Below are 22,306 nucleotides of genomic sequence, written 5' to 3'. Positions count from 1 at the left end.
ACCCTCAGTTGTCCCCTTCTTAATTTGTAATGTCTTATGTTTTATTCCATGCTGAACACTAGAGAATGTGATTTTATTGAGCATGCAGGTAACCAACAATGTGAATCTAGTTATCTAAGACTTTCTGAGCATTTCCATTGGCCATTTCTTATCAAACTGAGGGCATGTAATTGCAAAGTAATTGTGATTCTCAAACACAGGATTTACTTTGTGTTTGTCTCATCTCCTATGGATCTTTTCTGAGGGGGAAAATATGAATCCAACAATGTTTGTTTCTCTGCGCACTCACACATAATAAACATGCATGGTTTGAGGCTTGTATCCATACAATAGTGTAGACGTCTCACACCTCACTATTGTTTCTATACCAGACAAATGATAGCCTATTTTCTATCCCCTAAACCTACCCTTACACAAACCTGTTGATGTTATTAAAGAAAAACATGATTTGGCCAACAACTACAGCCAAATATGCAAACACAGAGGAATATTGCATCAGCTCTCTCATTTCTGCTTGGCGCTGGTCCGAGTCCTCAAGCCTTGAAAGCCGCTGTTTTATGGGTGCAGGGTGAAATTGATTGCCTCACATATCACTGAGTGTTCTCTACCGGGATAGAAAATATCCCCTCATTTATCTCGACACTCCGAGCTTCAGTGAGTGGTGTTAGCCACGTGTACTGCCTTATAAACACCCTGTAACCCACCACAACCTCACGAATAAATATTCTCCAGCTTTACCTCTCTCTCTTTCTCTGTCTATCATACTGCATCACCAACACCCACGAGTAAAGGCATTTACTGTAAATAAGGCACAGGCAAAGGCATTTTACATTGTTTGTTTATGCTTTTACAACATTTTAAAGGCTAAATATCAATTCTTATTTGAGTCTATATTTTATCTACTGTACTTCTGTGCATTATATTGTAAATGTAAACATTATAGTATAGGGCATGAGTCATCAAATGTAAAGCTATTGTATTTTATTAAGGACATTCAGTATTTGGAAAGTAGCTGAGTTTAGTAAGATATATTTTATGAGTTAGTCCTTGGATATCTGCAGCACAATAACAATAAGTATGTCCAATACATCTTTCATTTTTTAACATGAAGCATTTGTTTATTATCAAGTTTTACATAGTTGAAAAAGACAAACAATGTTACTGGCTCAGAAAGAAATTCGCCAGAAACAAAATGCGTTGTCTTGAACTAGTCAAATGTGATATATGACATTTGTGATCTGGACACAAAAAATCTGGCTGTGTCTTCACATCTTGTGCAATGCCCTTCAGCAGAGGACAGCTTCTCTCTATATATCTAAAGCAATAAATAAAAGAGACTGATCTTGCTAATAAAAGCCCCAAACATGCAGTATCTCATGATCAAACACATGTGTACCTAAATAAAAGACAGACAAATCTATCTAGAAAGATTCTATCATGCCTTCAATTGCATAAGATAATATAAATATTGATCTTATAAACACAGATTTCATTTTTTCATGTATATATTTTTTACAAATATCCTTATATCACTTTAAGAACTGTAAGCAAGCCAGCACCATTTGGGTGTAGCCTACAGTATATGTAAGTGGAACGTGTTCAACCGTTCAATTGTATATAATAAATAGGTCTTACAAACACATATGTTATTTTTCATATATTTTCTTTATAAACAAATATCCTTATCAAAGATAAGTAAGCCAACAACATGCATAGTACTATAAATAACCCAGCAAGAACATATGGCGTATATTCCCATGTGAGTGGAAAGTAAACTTTTTCTTGGATTTGTTTGAGTTCTTATTAAAGAACATAATTAAAACGCCGGTTGCTCTCTCTCGCTCTCTCTCCCCCATATACACAAACCTGATTAAACCTGATGATCGAGCCTGTACGCACCGAAGCGCATGCGCAAGCTGTGCAGTAATGAGCAGTAGCACAAGGCGCGCACGAACAACTCAACGCTGACATTCTTCATAAATTTATCTCGCTAAATATGACATCCAAAGTGGTAAGAATCTTTTTTCCTGCGTTGTGTTTTTATGTACCAGCTTCACCGGATAGCGTCACATAATTGTTTGCAACAGCCTACTAAACAGTTTTATCATTGTAGGAATTAAGGCGAAAGGGTATTATGCTTGTGACACAAAGTTTTCCGTCTTCTCGTCAGCAGTTGTAAGTGCTTCAGGATGGAGTTGATGGATGAGTTGCCCGGTGTTAGAGATGCTCTGGTCCAGCAGATGTTAAACGACACGCTCCTGCAGCGGAATTTAAGCGCGATAGATGATGTAGATGGACCACTACCTACCAGCATAAAGATCACCGTCGTTGTGGTTTACTTGATAGTGTGCGTGGTGGGGCTCGTGGGGAACTGCCTGGTCATGTATGTAATTATCAGGTGAGAATAAATGTTCATATGCGATCTATTGGAGTGTGTTATAGAGAGGGGTGGTTAGTTCAGTTTTATTGGAGGTTGGGCAAAATAATGTGATCACTGGGGAAATAGGTGTCATTCCTTTATTAATTAGGTGTTGGACCAACATTTACATCCTTTAAGACCGCTTCAGACCTTCTATAAAAAACTTTAAAATAATCACATTTTTTGCAAAGTTTAATGTACCCTTAGTTTTTATGTGGTTTTAAATTAGTCGTGTAAAACACTTCATGTTGTTTTAGCAACGTCCACCAGAAAAAAAGAGCTGTTTTTACATTTTCCCACAGTCTGTCAGGTCTATTTTGATGCTGTTGTGCTTTATATTTTTGGTCAGAGCACTCATTTTACAGTTGCATTAATCTAAAACTTGTACATTAACATGGTGACAGTTTTTCTTAAACTGATACCCTTTTCTTGTTCTCGTTATGCGCAGTTCTTGTGTCACGTCAAAGCTGCTTGTTCATTACATTGCTAAATTAACATTTGGTTCTTTTCCAACCCTCCCTGGCGACACAGCTGTAGACGGGAGGCAAGACACAGCTTGCGTTTAATTATACAGTTTTTGACAACGTTTAGTGGTAAGGCCTTTCGCCATTTAACATGGAAAGCATCGCCTAAGTGTCACAAATGTATTCAGCTTTGATTGCGGAGACTGACACAGTGTGACAGCTTTAGGAAAATGCAAAATATCCTTGTGATTTACAAACACTTGTTTCCTGCTGTTTTGCTGTAGCATTACAGGCACGACCCTGTAGTTGTTTGTTTGCTATCATGTTTTTGCGTAGCTCTTAAGGATTGCCATGCTCAATGTACAGAGGTAACTGCAATAAGATGTTAGAACTCATAGTCTTTTTCAAAGGGAAATAATTGTTACAATAAAAGATGTGGTGTGTTTAAAATCCCTGTGGTATTCAGGAAAGAATGTTTGTGTTCATGCACACGTGTAGGGTCATTACTCACAGACGTGGTGATATATAGTCCTATGGGCCTATTTTAAAACCTGTTGCTAGGCACTGCTTGCAGAAATTTCTTACCTCCTAAGACCAGCCTCTCTCACCGTTTCAGTTTCATTGAATTTGGATGTCAAAATATAATTTCTACAGTCCTAATTTCATATTCAGAAAGATCCAACATATGCTTTGACCGTGAATAAATGCTTTTTGAATGATGCCCTTACTCACCCTTGTATTTCTCAATAGGACCGTCATGTCATCCAGCAACATATTCCAAACAGTGACAATAGCATAGTGATATGTGTTGAAATTGCATTTTTCTTTACTTGCGTGATACATTTTCTTCAAAGAAGTGCATATAAAGCTTAAACTATTTCCTGGCATTTCATAACACATCCATGGCATTGCTTACACAGGAAAGCTCTGTCATTATGCTGATCCATATTTTTCAAAAGCATGCTGTAAAAAAATATCTTTGTAATTGCCGCAGGTACACAAAGATGAAAACGGCCACCAACATTTATATCTTTAACCTGACCCTGGCTGACGCACTAGTGCTTGCCACTCTTCCTTTCCAAGGCACAGATGTCCTCCTTGGATTCTGGCCTTTTGGTCTGGCTCTCTGCAAGATCGTGGTGGCCATTGACTACTACAACATGTTCACAAGTATCTTTACTCTGACCTCAATGAGCGTGGATCGATACATAGCGGTCTGCCACCCCGTGCGCTCCCTGACAGTTCGTACCCCGTTTCGAGCCAAGCTGATCAACGTGGCTGTGTGGGTGTTGGCATCCGCCGTAGGACTTCCAGTCATGATCATGGGTCAGGTGGAGGAGGATTTTAACGGTACACATGTCCTTCTTTATAATCCTATGCATCAACTTGCCATTCTGAAGCAAACCATGACCCATTTGAATCTTTTCATATATCTTGCTGTGCTCTCAAACGTAACACTGCTTTCAGTTTGTGAATGTCTTTTCCATTCCATTCTCCATTGACTCATCACTCAACATAAATCACGGTACTAATTTAAATGACTTTACTTCCGACTTCCATCCAGGTGTCGAGTGTGTAGTGACCCTTCCTGACCCAAGAGGACACTGGGAGCCTGTGTTTGCTACATGCATCTTCCTCTTCTCTTTTTTGATTCCTGTGGCGATCATAAGTTGCTGCTATGGGTTGATGATACGTCGCCTGCACAGCGTACGTCTCCTTTCGGGCTCGAAGGAAAAAGACCGTAATCTGAGGAGAATCACCTATATGGTACTGTCTGTGGTCGCTGCCTTTGTGTTGTGCTGGATGCCAGTACAGGTCTTAGCTTTGATCCAAGCCCTGGGGAAGATAGATCTCGGCGGGAGCCGGGCCGCAATGGCGGCCATGCACTTCTGCATCGCTCTGGGCTATGCCAACAGTAGTTTAAACCCTGTGCTCTATGCCTTCCTGGACGAAAACTTCAAACGGTGTTTCCGTGAATTTTGCATGTCGGCCAACCCCGGTTTGTACTTAGAAGAACAGCGCAAGAAGTCACTGAGGCGTGAAGAGGGGGAATGTGGTGAGGTTGAGGCAGGTGTTTTACATGATAAAGAAGAGGTTATTGATGTAGGTGCCATTCCAGCATGTGTAAATTAATGGTTCTCTTTAAATCAGTGATTTTTGTATTCTAACCAAAAGAAAAGTGCAATTGAGTGAGGTCATGTGAACATGAACACAGGATTAAGATTTAAGCAAATGCTTTCGTGACGCTAAACTTCACACGAAGGCTTTTGTCCTAGTTCACATTAGTGAACAATTTACAAGACCATCAATTCTTTAAAGGAATAGTTCACCTTAAAAATAACAATTCTGTCATCATTTACTCACACTCTTGTCATTTTAAACCTGTATGATTTTCTTTCTTTTGCAAAACAAAAAAGATGATATTTTGAAAAATGTTGGTAACCAAAAACCGTTGGTCCCCATTGACTTCTATTGTATGGACCCAAAACCAATTCAAGTCAACGAAGACCAACGGTTTTCTTATACCAACCTTTTTCAAAATATCTTCTTTTGTGTCCTGCAGAAGAAAGAAAGTCATACCGGTTTGAAATGACAAGAGGGTGTGTAAATAATGACAGAATTTTTATTTTGAAAATGAACTATTCCTTTAGGGATAAAGGGCTTTTTATTTTTGAACCAGCACTTTCCCCTTTTCTGACTTCATTGTTTATTGTAGCATTAACAAATATTTATATTATATTTATATAAAATATATGTATGATTACTGTTTGTTGTATTATGTTTGAAAACATGCTGCTTTTGTTATGAAATTGGTGTACTGGAATTGCATATGCTACTTATTTGATAATTGTGCTAAACAAAGTTGTGAAAATACAACCTTTAAAGGGATAGTTCACTCAAAAATGAAAATTCTTTCATCGTTTACTCACCCTCAAGTCGTTAAATATCGGTATAACTTTCTTTACAAAACAAAAAAGAAGATACTTTGAAGAATGTTGGGAACCAAACGACATAATTTCCCATTGACTTGCATTGGTTTTGTGTCTATACAATGGAAGTGAATCGGTATTGCCATTGTTTGGTTACCAATATTCTTTAAAATATATATTTTTTGTGTTCTGCAGAAGATAAAGGTCATACAGGTTTGAAATGACAAGAGGGTGAGTAAATAATGGCAGATTTAGCTTTTTGGGAGAACTATCTCTTCAACATAAAGTAAGTAATGTAATTATACAGTATACAGTATATAATGCACACAAATAATTACTCTATTACACAAACATATTTGCTCAGTAAATGTATCTATATTTAAAGGTGTTACCTTAAAAGCTTTATGATGAATCATATGTCAGTACAGTCTGGAAATAAAATAATCTGCTATGATACTTATCTGCCTGTATTTAATTTGTCACCTTTAACAATGTTTCAGAATGACAGGCTTGTGCTAATGAAGACAGGAATCTTTCACAGAAAACATCTGTTTGACATCTGTGAAACACAGTTAAGACGTGGGAAACTTAAACATTTTTTAGATTTCTGTTTATCTCTTGTATCTGTGGTGATCTTGAGGCTCTTGAAATCACGTTTCTTTAAACTCTTTGTTATATGGCCAGCTTAAAAGTGCCAACTGTGAAGGATCTTAGAAACATCTGTTGTTCTCTGAGAAATAAAAAAAAATGCTTTCCAGATGGTGTTCTAATGCTTCATAGATGCTCAGTATGCCTCGCTTCTTTTCTCTCTTCAGCCTATATCTTAATTAAACTCTTGACTAAACAAAAAATACAAAAATATATTTAATATTTCTCTGTATACAGAGTGATTTAATAATGCATAAAATAACAAAATAATTGTACTTTTACACAATTTTGGTTTCTTATTAAATATGATCATTTTAGCCTGAAAAGTTTCACTTTCCTCATTAACCATGTGGTTATCGATCAGAGCTGACAAGTAGAAATATGAATCGGTTGAAATGCTTGAAGACATTTAGCTTTTGCAAACAAGGCCACCAGCATTAAAATCAATGTCTATCATTGAGAAACTTTTGGTTTGGAGCTGAAAAACATTTTAAACATTAATATCCATGGATAAATAATAATTACAGGTTATATGTGCTTTCCAAGAAGTTGTCAAAAATGAAATAAAAAATGTATGAACAGTTATAAACAATATAAACTCCTTAAGATTAAGGAGGGGAAGGAATGTTATTAGTTAAAAAAGAAACAACAATTACAACAAAAAAATGTGAGAGGTATGAAGTGATTTAAACAGGATGTCTGATAACGGAAATAGAGGACAAGGATATACCGCCTCTGGTGGACAGATGTGGGTGGATGAAACTAATACATTTTTTAACAGATTTGATGGAGGATCCAAGGACCAAAAATGTTTCCTTTCGGATACCTTAAGGTGGCGTTCCTGTTTGGATCCCACTTCAGCCTCAAGTTCATCTCATTTTCCCACTCGTAACTCGTGAACTTGTCCCTGAATTTAGGGTTTCAATGGAACAAGTTAGAAGTGGGTTCAAGAGAATTGAAAATAAGAGATCTGCAGGCCCTGGTGGAGTTCTTAAAGCCTGTGCTGATCAAATTTGCTGGGTGATTAGCTATATTTTTAGTTTACACTTGGAAAGGATACCCATTTTATGGAAGACATCATGTGTAGTACCAGTCCCTAAGAAAACTAATCCCACTGAATTTGCACATTACAGACCAATAGCCGTAACTGCCAGTTGACGAAGGTTTCTGAGAGATTGGTTTTAAATCATATTAAGCAGATATTTTGCGTTTGTGATAATAAATTGCAGTTTGCCTATAAAACTGGTTATCCGTTACACCGTACACCGTTAACCACCACATCCTCCTGTTGACCCTCAATGCTATGGGTGTCTCTGGAATGGTGCTACAATGGTTCAAGTCTTACCTCTCAGGTAGGTCATTTAAAGTATCCTGGAGAGGTGAGGTCTCTGAGTCCCAACATCTCAACACAGGGGTGCCTCAGGGCTCAGTGCTTGGACTGTTGCTCTTTTCCGTATACATGACATCCCTAGGTTCTGTCATTCAGAAACATGGCTTTTCCTATCACTGCTATGCGGATGATACACAACTCCACCTGTCATTTCATCCGATTGTTTCTGCACGCATTTCAGCATGCCTGAGTGATATTTTACTCTGGATGAAGGACCATCACCTGCAGCTGAACCTTGTAAAAACAGAACTGCTTGTATTCCCGGCCAACCCAAAGATTCATCACCACCTCTCCATTCAACTAGGCTTCTCTTCATTAAGTTACATTGGCTTCCTATAGTCGCTCGCATCAAATTCAAAGCTCTGCTCTTGGCCTACAAGGCCACCACTGGTTCGGCACCCCCATATCTTCACTCGCTAATACAGACTTATGTATCCCGCTAGATCCCTACGCTCTGCTTCCATTGTTTACCTCATTTGTAAGGTGCTTTTGATAAAAGCGTCTGCTAAATGACTAAATGTAATGTAAATGTAAGTGTAGTTAGATATTTTTGTTGTGTTTGTGCATTGAGGTGGCCATTGAGCCAAAATGGTCTTATCAGTTTTAGTAAGACCATTTTAAAAGTTTATATATACATACTATCTCTGAGAAAGGGGGGACATCTACAGATACTGTTTCTACTGAAAAACAGTTAATCTGTTTACAAATGACCCATCCCTTAAGCGTCCTTAATGTTACCAGTAGGTGGCAGCCCAAGCACAGACACGGATCTGCGCTGGTTGTCACGGTTCACTGCCAACACCAGAAATCTGTCTAGTTTCACTCAAAGGTTTTACCAATAGGTAGATAAGAAATTATGCTACAGAAATGCAATAAACTGAGTATTATACGATCAATTTACTAAGTTTTCCATACAAAACGGGTTTATAAATAAAACAATACGTTTTATGAATTTGGTTTGTACTTTCTTTTATTAAGTGAGACATTATCTATAGCATTTCTACAGAGCCTGATTCTCGTACACAGCATAAAACCATAATGTGGACTGATTGTTGTTGTTGACGAGCTGTGTTAAAAATCCATTTGCACTAAAAATAAACTTTATAACATCAATTTAGCCATTATGCCCATTGGTCGCCGCTCGTTATATGCAAATGACTTTGAAGTACTTCTAATTGTTGTACGGTTGTGTCCTATGTATTTAATCATGAATATTATTATTATTGCGATAATAATTTAGTAACGATAATAATGAATTAATTGTTATTTATATTTCATAATAATTATAAAATAGATTGTAATATTATATTGTATTTTTAAGCATTTGTTAGATTTGTCTGATTAATTCAATTTAAAATGCATCTGATCTAACCAGAAATAACGATATATGTAAGAGCTAGATTTAACCATCTCACCTTTAGATTAAGACCACGAGACTGGGTATCAACCATATAGTAATATTATCAATTCGCCGTATTATCAATTACATTTCACCTATGCTTAAAATCCCCCAACGCAGTCATGTTATTGACATCATTCACGAGAAAAACAGGTTAAATTCATACTGGAATAACGAGGACCGTTTTCCTCCCAGCCCTCTTTTCTCCCTCCCTCGTTCCTCCCACACAGACACGCGACCCCCTCCCTCGCTCCCTCTCTCCCGTCTCTCTTTTCCATCCACTCTCTTTTCTACAACAAACATGGCCGCGAAATCAGACGGCACAGCCGTTTCTTTGCAGATTGACATTCCGCCAACGTGCCTGCCCGGTCCGGAGAATCCGCCACAGTGCCGTCCCGTCGGGAAAGAGTTTTCTCTCCTGGACTGCTGCTGGACCCTATGCGCCCTCTTGGTGTTTTTTTCGGACGGTGCTTCAGACCTGTGGCTGGCTGCCGACTACTATCTCAGGCGGGACTACTGGTGGTTCGCGCTGACTCTCGTTTTCATCCTCATTCCGTCCGTCGTGGTGCAGGTGCTCAGTTTCCGATGGTTCGCGTACGATTACTTGGACTCGAACGGAAGCGGCACGGCCGCGGCTGCTATGGTAGCGGCGTCCAATGGGGAGAGTCGGTTCAGCACCAAGGACAGCGAACAACGGGGCGCTGGCCGTTCCGCTGTGGTCACCGGAACCCGGAGCAGGGCTGAGACGTGCTGCAGAGCATGTGTGTGGCTCTTTCAAAGCATCGTGCATATTTTTCAGCTGGCACAGGTGTGGAGGTATGTGAGTGCGCGTTCTTGATAATGATAAAACCTAGTGTAAAATCCTGTAATGTGTCACATCAGCAGTTCATTCAGCAACATTATATCTCCAGTTCTTCATCCTGTGTGTGGGTGTGTTTGTCCTCTCTCATACAAAAGCGTAACACACCCAAGTCTAGGGTAATCAAGACCATATCAATAGAAGGGCAATACATATTCAATAGAGGACTACAACTTTATGAGGTCAATATTTATGTAGTTTGCACAGATCGATAGGAATTCAGAATGGTCAAGCAGAGAACAAGCAGGACATCACATTCATAGGAACATCACTGCTGATATATAACAATCACATATGAGATATTCCTGTCAGTGAGGAGAGGAAATCTTCATTTTTATTAATGTGGCTGTATTTCCTGTTGCCAGTCCATCATTATCTCCAAGCCATTTGGTTCGGGGCCCCTCCTCCTCCTCCACCTCTTATGAGCTTCTGGGTCAATAATCTCCCAGAGAGACTCCTCCACTCATTCAATCTGTCCACTAGAAATCGCCTTATATATGCACACACTCTGAAATCCCTTTGTCTTTACAGGATTGCAAATGAGTAGCTCACTGGAATTTACTCTTTTTCATGTTATTTACCATTGCCATTTCAGTTTTTAAAAAGATAGGGCAGATTTGTTTTTTTGCTTGATTTTAACATGTTATAATTTCTGCACTGTGGATACTGTTGATATGAGCTGACTGTGTAAGTGTTTATAAGGTTATAGACAGCACTCTATGACATTTCAGTCAATGCCAATGCTAATTTCAAGATGAAATTTACGTCATGCCCTCCATAATTCATTCACATACTGTATAAATCAACAGAACTACACATACAGGCATGTGTATGCAGTGATATGTTCATTCTCCCGTTTGTGTTGATCAGCAGTGACGGGGCTAAGCTCTGTGTGAGTGGACATTACCCTGCTGGCTAACCTGCCGGGTGAAACAGAGTAATGATGTTTGCTGTCATTGATATCACGCAGCTGCCAGCCATTTCAATCAAACGTCATCTCCTGTCACAGCACCATTCTGCTTGTAATTGCTGTCCTTTGCCTATGTCCTTTTGGTAAAGGATTTCCATTTTTGGAAAAGCATGTATGTTTCTTGGGTTTCTGACCTTTGCCTGCTGTCATTTTAGCAGCGTGTCATACCACATTTACCATTTCATATATTTTAGAAAAGGATGAATTTCAGTAATTCAAGACAGCCAGCCAGCAAGAAGACAGAGAGGAGGGAATAATTTTAATCTCATTTAAATAAATCGAACCATTAGCCCATTTTATTCACAAATTAGCTTTGAGAATTTTAGCCTAAGCCCCGCTGAGCTTTGCACCAATGAATATATAATTCATTCAAAACATTTTTAGTGCAACCACAGAAAAACAGCACTGGGACTGCAGCTGATGTCTAATAAAAATGTTGTGCTCTGTCACTCTATCTGTTTGCTATTTAAAGTTCCTGATTAGTAATACATTTGACCATTTTCTTTGTTTGGCCTGCAATAAACCCACTGAACACTTTCTGACTGAATCTTTGCTTAAAAGCTTCTGAGCGGAGCTTTCCACACGCTCTGTCTTTGTTTGATTGGAATTAGCAGTAATGCCATTAAATCTGCCACCAGCGCTGGGCTTGTCACATCGCTGCATTAGAGGGATTATAGATGTTGTGTTTACCTGCAGCAGTCAGCAGGTGAGAAGCAATAGGTGTAGATGTGAAAGTAAAGGGTATTTATAGTGTCTGTGATGTTTCCAGAAAGCTTTAATTGCTATTTGAAGCATAAATTGGGTTATTTTATCTGATCATTTAGCATTGTGAGGTATTGCCTTGAAAATGTAATAATAACAACCTCTTTTGTATTCCATATAAAAAGTGACATGAGTGACATGAAGGTGGGTAGACAATGCATTCAGTTTAAAGTAAAATGATCTGTGAAAGAGGCGACTGAGCAAATTCAGATGAGTGGGTGATTTGTGCCAAAGTGTTTTTGAGGTTTTTGTAATTGATGGTACAAATAAGGTTCCATTCAAAATCCACATTTTTTAGGCATAAAAGACCAAATATTTTGCAAAGATTAAGGCAGAGAATTTGACCTAGTTCAATGCATGCTTTCAATTCTGTATTTTACTATGAAACCCCTGAGAGAACACCTGCCTGATAGTCATTCAAGTTTATTTATTTTCCCGTAAAGCACTGCCCGATGCATGAAGATTAAATGCATTGTTTAACAAAAAAGAGAAGTCTTATTTACTTTGTACTTTAGTTGTTTGTTCACTCAATTCATGCTCACATGAGCTGTCATCAACATATTCGGCCAAAGAAGTTGAACTCTGATAGGTGTTGATTCATATTTCAGCAAACAGATTTTTATTGAGTATAGTTTTTTATTGAGTCCATCATGGACGGTTTAATTAGAGATTTCCCCTGTTGAGCATGCCAAGAGTTTGTTTAAAATCCTCTCTGCCTTTCAAAAGAGCTATAAATAGATCCAATGCATTAGACTTTTCCAGCTGGGCTGACACTCAGACATTATACATTTGTGTATTCATATGGATGATCAAAAGTGAATGCACCAATTTAAAAATATATCATCTGCTACAATGAGATAAGTTACAGCTGTTGTGAGATTGATTCACCCCTGTGGGCATCAAAGTTAAGCTCTGCTGAGGAGGGCAGGGTTCTTGGGAAGGATGTCTGTAACTGTTGGCCAAACATCTTAATGTCTTCTTGAAACATATCCCTGAGAATGGATTCACTGAGATTAACTGTGAGAAGAAAAGAAACCTAATAAAACTTAAGGTGTGGGTGCTGTGTGTTTGATAAATTGGGGGAAGATGCAGGCAACTGTGGATTTTAATGAGATTTAGGTTTGTTTGTGAATGACAGATCTGAAGGGCTGAGCAATGCATTGGGTGCTAAAACTAACATTTTAAAGCATCTTCTCAGGACTCTGCTGCAGGAAAGGCCATAAAAGTGGTATTTGCTACAAATGCAAGAATGCCATTTTCTGCCATTTTCCTAAGTGCCTATTCCCCAAAGCCATTTAAATTGTCAAGCTTTAATTCATATATAACATTTGGTTACTTTATTCAACTATTTTACACATACAGTATAGAGCCTTATCATTGGTCAGCTGTATTTATTTTATTTTTTTGTCACATTTTCACATTTTTTCACATTTTCTTTTTTATCTTAGCTGACTATCTAAATCATTTTAGGTTCCAAAATATACAGCCGTGGAAATAATTAAGAGACCATTGCAAATTTTGATTCTAAATCAGCATTTCTAGATGGATTGTGGCCATTCCAGTCCGGTGTTTGTTGAATTTCAGAAACCTCAGAAATGACAACTTTTCCTAAATACATGTACATCACTGTTGTGTATTGCTTAAAAGTGAATATGAACTTGTTTTCTTTTCAGTATTTGAGGTCTGAAAAATACAGAGCATCTTTCTTTTATTTTGACCCATTTCTCCAGTTTTCATTTTCTGCAAATAAATGCAAAAAGAAACAATGTTTTTGTGTGAAATTTAGGAGAAATAAACAACCATAATCATTTGACCTAAACACATACCTAGAAATAGTGCATTTTAAAATCTGTAAAATGGTCGGCTGTATTCTTACATAAGATTTATCAAGTTTAATGAAGCTAATTTTAATGTAGGCTTTACAACCACTTGACAGTCAAAGTTAACCAGGATGACAGTTGTGAGCATTACTGTACTTGATTGAAATGAATAGGAACAGTCAGGGAAGGACGTTTTTGAAATATTTTGATGGTGAAACTGTTTGACGGAGGCGGATTCTGGTCTGCTAAACATATAACTAAGAAATGCTTATAAAATCACTTGAAATCAATTTCCATTGTTGTGATTCAAGACAGAATCAATCTGTCATCTTTCATTGAAAAGCACAGCCCTGCTGAGACACTGCAGCATTTCCTGCGTTAAAGTGTGTTGGTGGGGTAACAGAATTAGGAAAATAGAAGTGCTTTCTTTTTCTCTGTCTGTCTCTTTCTCTGTCTTTATAGATCCTTTAACAAAATGCATGAAGATACAGAATGTAAAGGATTATTTAAAGTATTTTTCTTTCTTTCTCTCCCGTTCATTCACTATCTTTTAATGATTGTATGGATAAAGGTACAGTATATATGAGGACTGATGGCTATAGCTGTTGCATTTGAGTTACAAAATAGGCCAATTTGACTGAAAACTGTTGAATTCGGTGGCAGGTGAAATACAAAACTCAAAGGTGTTAAAAAAGTGTTGCTCTTTTATTTTAACGATTGTTGTTCATATTTACTATCTATATCCTATATATGATTCACATAATAAATGAGAGGGTATAAGAGTTTGAAAACCTCTGGGTAATGTTATAAGCAAAGTAATGGGCAAAGCTAAATTGCAGTGTTTGTCAGTTGTCTCCATGGAGATTTGCTTTGCCTGCCAATCGTTGTTGTTTGTTTAAAGATCTTCTTGGAGCTGTCTGTCTGTGTAGACGTCAACGCTGTGATTTTTTTCAACACTCATTTTTCGGAGGAAATAAAGAGTTTTCTGGTCAGGGTTCAGGCTTTGATTTTGTGTGATGGCATCCTAGTGCCCGCAGGGGGACGAACATTTACAAGCAAAGAGACAGCTTCAATGCTTTTTCTCTCATTGGTAATATACCCTTTGTTCATCCAATAGGAGAAGTCGCTTGTCAAAAGTACATTTGCTGACAGCCATCCTCTCAGGCTGTGTTCTGCTTGCTTTTCAGCGGCTGCTTTTTTTCACTTGCGCAGCAAGTTGTGAAAGGATGTGGAGAAATTTTATAGAACGTGTCAAGTCAGGGTGATTCATTCTGCCAATCTCCTGACATCCAGAAAGCACTGCGATTACTCTCAGCACCCTTGAAACAAGCTAAAATATCATGAAACTTCCTGTCAAAAGAAACAAATTAACGCCAGTGAAAGTGAGATTTTGCAAGGAGGTCACATAAATATATTTCAAAGCACAGCTGCTTCACTTGTAAAATTGATCATTTCTTGCTTCATATCTACCAAAATTGTCATGGCCCGCTCTTCAGTAAAGGATGATGATGTTTATGTTAATTCAGCTTTCTGTGGCACTAACATCCATCTTACTGGATATGTGCTCTTGGGGTCATACTTCACGAAATGTGAAGAGATAGTGTAATGATAGAGATAGTGATTCCTCTTCAAAACACATGTTTTTTGACATCTGTGTTATATCAAGTGACCTTGATGTGTCTCACAAGACATCTGCGACAGTGTTGCTGTGGACAAAACATGGAAAGTTGGAACACTCTGTTGTTCGCTGGCATGCTGCCCGGACAAGGTGTATTGCAGCTGGTCGCAGTCACATTGAATCCACACAGACTATCGGTATATAAGCTTACATCTTTGAGAACTGTTTTGCATTTTAAATTCCATAACTAAAACTTGTTCACAGAAATGTTTAAAGGTCATCTTTTATTTTATTTTTATTTTTTATGATTCACTCTGATGATATTTATACTCTTCCCTGGCTGTATCTCAGGTATGTTCATGCCTTATATTTGGGTGTGCAAAGCCGCTGGCGTGGAAGCCATGAACACAAGCATTTCTACTGGCGAATGATGTTTGAGAGCGCTGATATCAGCATGCTGAGGCTGTTGGAGACCTTTATGAAGAGCGCCCCTCAACTCGTTCTGCAGCTCAGCATTGTGGTCCAGACCAGCCAGGTTCTGCCCCTGCAGGGTAAGTCCCTCTCCAAACAATGTCTATGATTGAAGAATGGCGTAGTCCAGCAGTTACATGTGCAAAGTCTGTAAAAAAAAACAGGTCTCAAAATCTAATTCTGAGATAGCAAGAATAAAGTTTGATTTCAACAATTAATTTCACAATGATTTCAATATTTGATGTAGCCTTACTCAGTCAATATTAAAGATATCAAGGTTACATTTTTACAGAATGTTCATTACATTATATAGAAGAATTTTATGTAGAAAATAGTAAATCACAAAAAAATTACTTGAGCTGGGTTTTTACAGACTGGGCAACATATTATTACGCATATACGTGCATCAATACCTTAAAATGTTCCACAATCCTAGATACGGTAATTTTAACAATTTCTATAGCTAATATAGTTTTGCAAGACGTAAACAACACTGGTCCAGAAGCACTTCCTGTTTCAATGTTTTTTTTTTAAATATAAACAGAAATATTACAATTAAATTACATTTATACATTTAATTTGTATGTTTTAATTTAGTTTTTAATTTTTAATTATTGTTTAGAGTGAAGTTTCACAACATGCAAGTGCATAGCAGCTCATTTTCACATTAACTGGTAATTTAGCAAGAATATTAGTGAATATGAAATACATGGTACATGTTTTATATTATTGTGCATAAAACTGTAGTTTGATAAAAATATAAAAATAAAAATAGAATCCAAATAATAGAAATAGCTCATTCTAAGTTGATAGAAACATAACGATATAGAAACATAACCCTTCATTATGTAAGGTCTTTATATACCTCTAAAGACATCGTTATGTACAGTATATTATATTGCATTTCTGTCAATAGATAGTCAATAGGCACTCTGACACAATTTGTTTTATTATGCCCTGCAAGAGCGCAATGCAATTTTGCAATGAAAAAAGAGAAATACCATTTAACATAAAAAATTACATTAATCAAAGAACAATTTAGAAAATGACCAGGGCTGGGTTTCCCGAAACCTTCTTATCTCTACTACGTCATTCTTAAGTTATACCTTAAGAGTGGTAGTGATATATTCTTAAGAACGACATAGTGATACGAAGGTTTCAGGAAACCCAGTCCAGAAAATTAGACATACTGTACATGTTAGTGTCATGGTTACATTTCACAATCAGTGTTAATTGTAGTTTTATTACTGCAATCTGTCTTTGGCTCTGTCAGGACAAAACAGGACATGCAATAGTTACAAACCCACCTGACAGGTGTCTTTGCTTACAGAGCCGCGAGAACTCACTGCTGTTTTAGTACCAGTCCACGGGAACAATTGTTGCCTCTGTCAGATGTTCCCAAGGGAATTTTATCCAAATGTCAAACAGGAAAGTGACTCAAAAGAACAGCCAGAGATACTTAACTGCATGATGTGATCCTTATTGAAAGGCTGTCGTTTTACGCCATGTTCCAGTTTCTTTCTGTGCCATACTGACAAAAGGTTCGAGCGGAGCTGTATTTGTGGAAGGCTTACTCGTATAACATTCAGTCAGACTGCTGAAGACATAATTTTCTCAAAGATAAAAATGAATGCCAAAAAGAAGCTAAATGTGATATCACAGCAAGGCATACCCGGCTCTCAGGAGAGCACACCTTAGAGTCAGCAGTGCACAGAATACAGACAACAGGGCAAGACTTTTTCCTTGGTTTGGCTGGACCTACACTTTTTTAGTGCAAGGATTTTCCCTTGTGTGCAAAGAGTGATGTTATGGATATTGCTGGGTCTGCCACAACCACTCAGAATCACATTTAGTGCTGTCGATGACGGCTGGAGAAGTAATGACTTTGTTCCTGCTGATTAGAGGAGATTCTCCGTTTGACTTCTCCTGAGGAAGTGGGTGAGCTGATGAATGGTCAGACAAGCACCTGATCAAAAATTCATGAGAGCTTCTTCATGCTAGCACTCGGACAGAATTTCATTTTTTTGTTAAAGGGGCTGTGGGGTTTCTATTCTTTCTTTATATTATTAGATTAATTCATCATTTTAAGCATTAACATTAGTAGATTGATTTTATTTGAAACTCAGAAACATATAATTTTGTCTCTGTAAAATGTCATTACAATTCATATTGAAATCGTTGACTTTTGCACATGATTAACTTGGAAAACCAACACATTTCATGACACTCTTGAATCATCTTTTGATTGACAATTGCTTTCCTAGGCAGCAAGAGTTTAAAGGAACAGTTGACCCAAAAATGAAAATTCTGTCTTCATTTACTCACCCTCAAGTTGTTCCAAATCTGAATAAATGTCTTTGTTCTGATGAACACAGAGAAAGATATTTGGAAGAATGCTTGTACCCAAACAGTTCTTGGCCACCATTGACTACCATAGTAGGAAAAATTGCTTTGTGAATTTCTTTGTTCTGTTGAACACAGAAGAAGATTGTAGGAAAACAAACAGTTCTGGGGGACTTTTGACTACCCTTGTAATTTGTCCTACTATGGTAGTCAATGGTGGCCAAGAACTGTTTGGAACAACTCCAGGGTGAGTAAATGATGACAGAATTTTTATTTTTGGGTTACCTGTCCCTTTAAACTCTTGCTGCCTGGGAAAGCAATTGACATTGTGACTTGAAAGCCACACATTTTCTATCCTCTCTAATACATGAAACACCACATAAAACATCCCTAATTCGTATTTTTTCAGCGGTCGAAAATGAATTTGTAAATAATAGCATAATTCAACTGTTTATTTGCTTCCACCCACTCTGCATTCTCGCTGTTTCTTTTCTTTCAGGTCTGTCTGCATCAGCCTCTCTGGTGTCTCTGGGCTGGATGATGGGATCTTACCAGAAGGCGTTACGGGACTCCCGTGACGACAAGCTCCCCATGTCGTATAAAGCTGTGATGGTGAACGTGCTGTGGCACCTGTTCACAGTGGGAGCCCGTGCCATGGCCTTTGCTCTTTTTGCCTCCATCTTCCAGCTCTACTTTGGCATTTTCATCGTGGCCCACTGGTGCGCCATGACCTTCTGGATCATCCAGGGCGAGACCGACTTCTGCATGTCCAAATGGGAGGAAATCATCTACAACATGATGGTGGGCATCGTGTACATCTTCTGTTGGTTCAGCGTGCGTGAGGGCCCCACGCGGTGCCGTCTGCTCCTCTACAGCCTCATAGTCCTGGTTGAGAACGTGGCCCTTACTGCCATTTGGTACATATACCGCAGTCCACGCACCTCAGACTTCTACGCTGTGGTGATAGTTTGTGTGGTAGCCTGCAGCTACGCCCTGGGCACGTTTTTTATGTTTGTCTATTACTGCCTGCTGCATCCTGACGGGCCTGTGTCTGGGACCTATATTGGATGCTGTGGGGTGCAGGTGGGTGCTGTTTCAGATCCATGTATCTCTTCTCCCACCTCTGCCGCCCCTTTGGATGCAGTGAGCAGCCCGCCACGGACACTGCAGAGGACTAAAGGAGGTGAGTCTGTTGCTGGCGGAGACAATGGGGACGTTTTTAAAGTGCGTCCCGTTGCGGGCTCACGAACCCCCGCACCCCGCCTCACCCCAAGGACAGAGGGTCCGGTAATTCGCATCGACCTGCCAAGGAAACAGTACCCAGCGTGGGACGCCCACTTCATTGATCGCAGACTGCGAAAGACCATCTTAGTATTAGAAAGTGCGGCACCGGTCACACCAAGGATCCAGTACCGGTGTCTAGGCACACCGAAGGAGGTGATGGAGTATGAGACGACAGTCTGAACGTTAGCGATGCTCACAAGATAGATTAGCTGCTTATCTTGTTTAAATTCAGGATGTAATGTGTGCAAAGTGTGTCTTCTCTAGCTTTATTTGGTGGAGATGCAGTAGATGTTTGGGAGAGGGATGGGAAACTTTGCAAGGCCCCCGTGTTGGCCTGGCATGATGCACCGGTGTCTGGAAAAGAGCCACCCTGTGGTGACATCCGATATTACCAGAGGTTATTGGGTTGGGAGGTTGTGCGGGAAGCCAAATGCTATGCGGTTCCAAACAAAAAAACTGGTAGATCACAAAAGCAACAAAGACAATGTATGTTGAACAAAACAACCCTTTCAGTGTGATACATCAAAAGTGATGGTGCTTAAACAGATCATAAACACCCTTCTGGATGTTTTAAAAACTCTCGTGGCTACTGGCCTGAACAGCATTTACTGTATCTAATCGGTAGTAATGTGTTTTGTTCCTCTGAGGTTGTGATACCAAGGCCTTAATAACTTTAATCTTGGCCATTCAGCATCTGAAAGGTGCATTTCAACCATCTTCAGCGGCTTTTCTGTCTAAAACATTGAGGATTATGAGAACAAATTGTGTCCACGGTTCTTTCTATAAATTAAAATTAGCTACTGAAAAAGCTCCTGATAAAGTTATCATGCATTGTTAAGCACAGAATGTAATGCCATCGAGGACAAATTTCAATCATACGATTTCTAATCTCCTCTTTTGATTTGTAAAAAGACCATTATTCAGCATTGAGGTCACTTTTAAGTGGACATTTTCGCTGCTTTTCTTTTTTTTGTAAATGTTCTCAAAGGACATTAGTATCTTAATAGAGATAATAAGTCTGATGCTTTAAAGTGGTTAGGTGCATCTTCAGTTATAATGTTTCTCTCAAGGTCAAGGAATCCTGATTATTTAGGAAGTTTATTTATTGAATGCCTGACATTCAAAAGGGAATATGGTCGTACAGCAGCATTTTAAAAAGGACATACTTGTCTAAGCTAACAAACATCTGAGAGTTCAAATGTTAAACTTGCTCATTGTACTGATGTCAGTTGAAAGAATGAAAATCGTACAGCATATGTTTACATGTTTTGAAACTGTTCTCTTTTTACGATTCATTAATGATTCATAAAAATGTAATCAGCAGTATGATTATGCCATTTCATGTCATTTGCATTAGCCTATGTATTTGCAATAATACTCATAAATGTTTCAATTGTGAATTGTACGTTTGAAAATGCATATGAAGAAATCTGCACAGTGTCTTCTGTCTTATTATTATATATTACTTCATTTACATGTTTTTAATGACTCTTTGGGTTTTATTGTGGTTTTTACTTTTTATATTTAGGCCATCAATAAATGTTTCTTTATTGGAGTAACACTGTTCTAGAACTCAAATGACAGCTTTGGTGAGAACATGTCATCATTTTTATTTGACTTTATATGGCTGTTTGATAGGAAAATTTTCATTATTCATTCTGATATGTTGACTGATATCATGTTATCGCTAGGTCTGTTAACTCATTGAAACAAAAACACTTTTGGCATAACTGTTATGTATGTCTGTTTTGTACTGTGTTACCATGTTGGTGCTAGCTGGACCACCTCAGCACAGCTTCTGTATGCTATCAATGTGGATCATATTCATTCACTCTGGTTAATGCTGGATTTTACCATAGACGCAATGAAAGACGTTAAGCCTTACACTGCACCTGCAAGACTGTTGCTGTCGAGTACAAAAAACAACAAAAAGTTGAACTTCAGTCATGTGTTTTATTTCGAAAATAAAGCAAAGTTGTGTGTTTACTGACCTGACCAAAACATCAACAAATTGTGTTTTGTTGTGCTTTTAATGTTAAACTGAACTGTACATGTCATAAAAACTAGTTTTAATGCACTCATGTGGAAATTAGCTAAATAGCTTTTATCCAAGCTTTTATCACCCACTGTTTTTTCCTGAAGGAAATGAACCCATTACTTTGGATACCTAGGTATACTGGCATCCTAATTCTAACATATCCACACAATCGATAATCCGAACAGTGCCATTCACAATTTGGTACCAATTGGCATTCACAAGCTTTTAGAACTCTAAACTGTATTATGTAATATGTACATGCTGCCAAGCATGGCGGAAGTCTCATCCAAGGTTTTCCCTACCATTTGGCTGGTACTGTATAGGGCCAATGATGCTTAAATATGAATCACCTAGGGCTGAATGAATTTGACTAGATCAAAAAGAGACAGATGGCTGTAAAAATAAAAGAAATGAATTTAAAAAGTATTTCAGCACACTGCTTAGTTTTTAGGATCAGTGCACAAGTAGATTATGAAATAATAATTCTAGCTGTACTATGTCTGATAATGTATTACTAGTATTGTCACATTAATAATCCTGTTCTCAACCGTATTCATATTTTTAGACAATAGCTTCAAAATTCATCATTCAAATAAACATATTTTATTAAAAGAACATGGTATTTTTATTATGTCTCATACTGGTTAACATTTTGGCATAGATCAAATCAGTCATGTAAACATTACCTGTGAATTCAAACAATTCATCTATAAATGGGAAACACCTTAAACACAATTTGACAACCTGTGTTTTTTTATAAAGGGTCAATGACGTATAATGACAACTTATCATGTGGTGCGAACAGTAATATCAATAATTGTATTCAATTAAAAATAAGTATTGAATTGAATCAAATGCCTTTATTGTCATCACATACATCACATTTCAAAT

The 22,306-nt window shown here is 38.0% G+C and overlaps 2 protein-coding genes across 2 annotated transcripts; both read left to right on the top strand.

Annotated features, from left to right (window-relative positions):
* The first annotated feature begins 1,928 nt into the window (after positions 1–1,928).
* LOC130545086 (delta-type opioid receptor) lies at positions 1,929–6,611 on the top strand. Its single transcript, XM_057319415.1, has 4 exons — positions 1,929–2,011; positions 2,171–2,398; positions 3,878–4,233; positions 4,448–6,611. The coding sequence occupies exons 2-4, from the start codon at positions 2,190–2,192 to the stop codon at positions 5,014–5,016; spliced, it is 1,134 nt and encodes a 377-aa protein (XP_057175398.1). The 5' UTR covers positions 1,929–2,011; positions 2,171–2,189; the 3' UTR covers positions 5,017–6,611.
* Positions 6,612–8,814: 2,203 nt separating this feature from the next.
* On the top strand, positions 8,815–21,938 carry xkr7a (XK related 7a). Its single transcript, XM_057319414.1, has 3 exons — positions 8,815–10,066; positions 15,631–15,830; positions 18,593–21,938. The coding sequence occupies exons 1-3, from the start codon at positions 9,348–9,350 to the stop codon at positions 19,555–19,557; spliced, it is 1,884 nt and encodes a 627-aa protein (XP_057175397.1). The 5' UTR covers positions 8,815–9,347; the 3' UTR covers positions 19,558–21,938.
* Positions 21,939–22,306: the final 368 nt, after the last annotated feature.

The sequence above is a fragment of the Triplophysa rosa genome, linkage group LG21 (genome assembly GCF_024868665.1).
Source record: "Triplophysa rosa linkage group LG21, Trosa_1v2, whole genome shotgun sequence".
Taxonomy (NCBI): Eukaryota; Metazoa; Chordata; class Actinopteri; order Cypriniformes; family Nemacheilidae; genus Triplophysa; species Triplophysa rosa.
Note: the sequence above shows the minus strand (reverse complement) of the source record. Positions and strands in the feature narration are given on the sequence as shown.

What these genes read in the sequence shown, in the direction of transcription:
- xkr7a (XM_057319414.1), top strand. Translation starts at nt 9,348, where the DNA reads ATGCTTAAAATCCCCCAACGCAGTCATGTTATTGACATCATTCACGAG. An exon ending in CAGCTGGCACAGGTGTGGAG is followed by an intron (nt 10,067 to 15,630) that starts GTATGTGAGTGC and finishes GCTGTATCTCAG; the next exon opens with GTATGTTCATGCCTTATATT. An exon ending in CCAGGTTCTGCCCCTGCAGG is followed by an intron (nt 15,831 to 18,592) that starts GTAAGTCCCTCT and finishes CTTTTCTTTCAG; the next exon opens with GTCTGTCTGCATCAGCCTCT.
- LOC130545086 (XM_057319415.1), top strand. Translation starts at nt 2,190, where the DNA reads ATGGAGTTGATGGATGAGTTGCCCGGTGTTAGAGATGCTCTGGTCCAG. An exon ending in GTCATGTATGTAATTATCAG is followed by an intron (nt 2,399 to 3,877) that starts GTGAGAATAAAT and finishes TAATTGCCGCAG; the next exon opens with GTACACAAAGATGAAAACGG. An exon ending in GGTGGAGGAGGATTTTAACG is followed by an intron (nt 4,234 to 4,447) that starts GTACACATGTCC and finishes ACTTCCATCCAG; the next exon opens with GTGTCGAGTGTGTAGTGACC.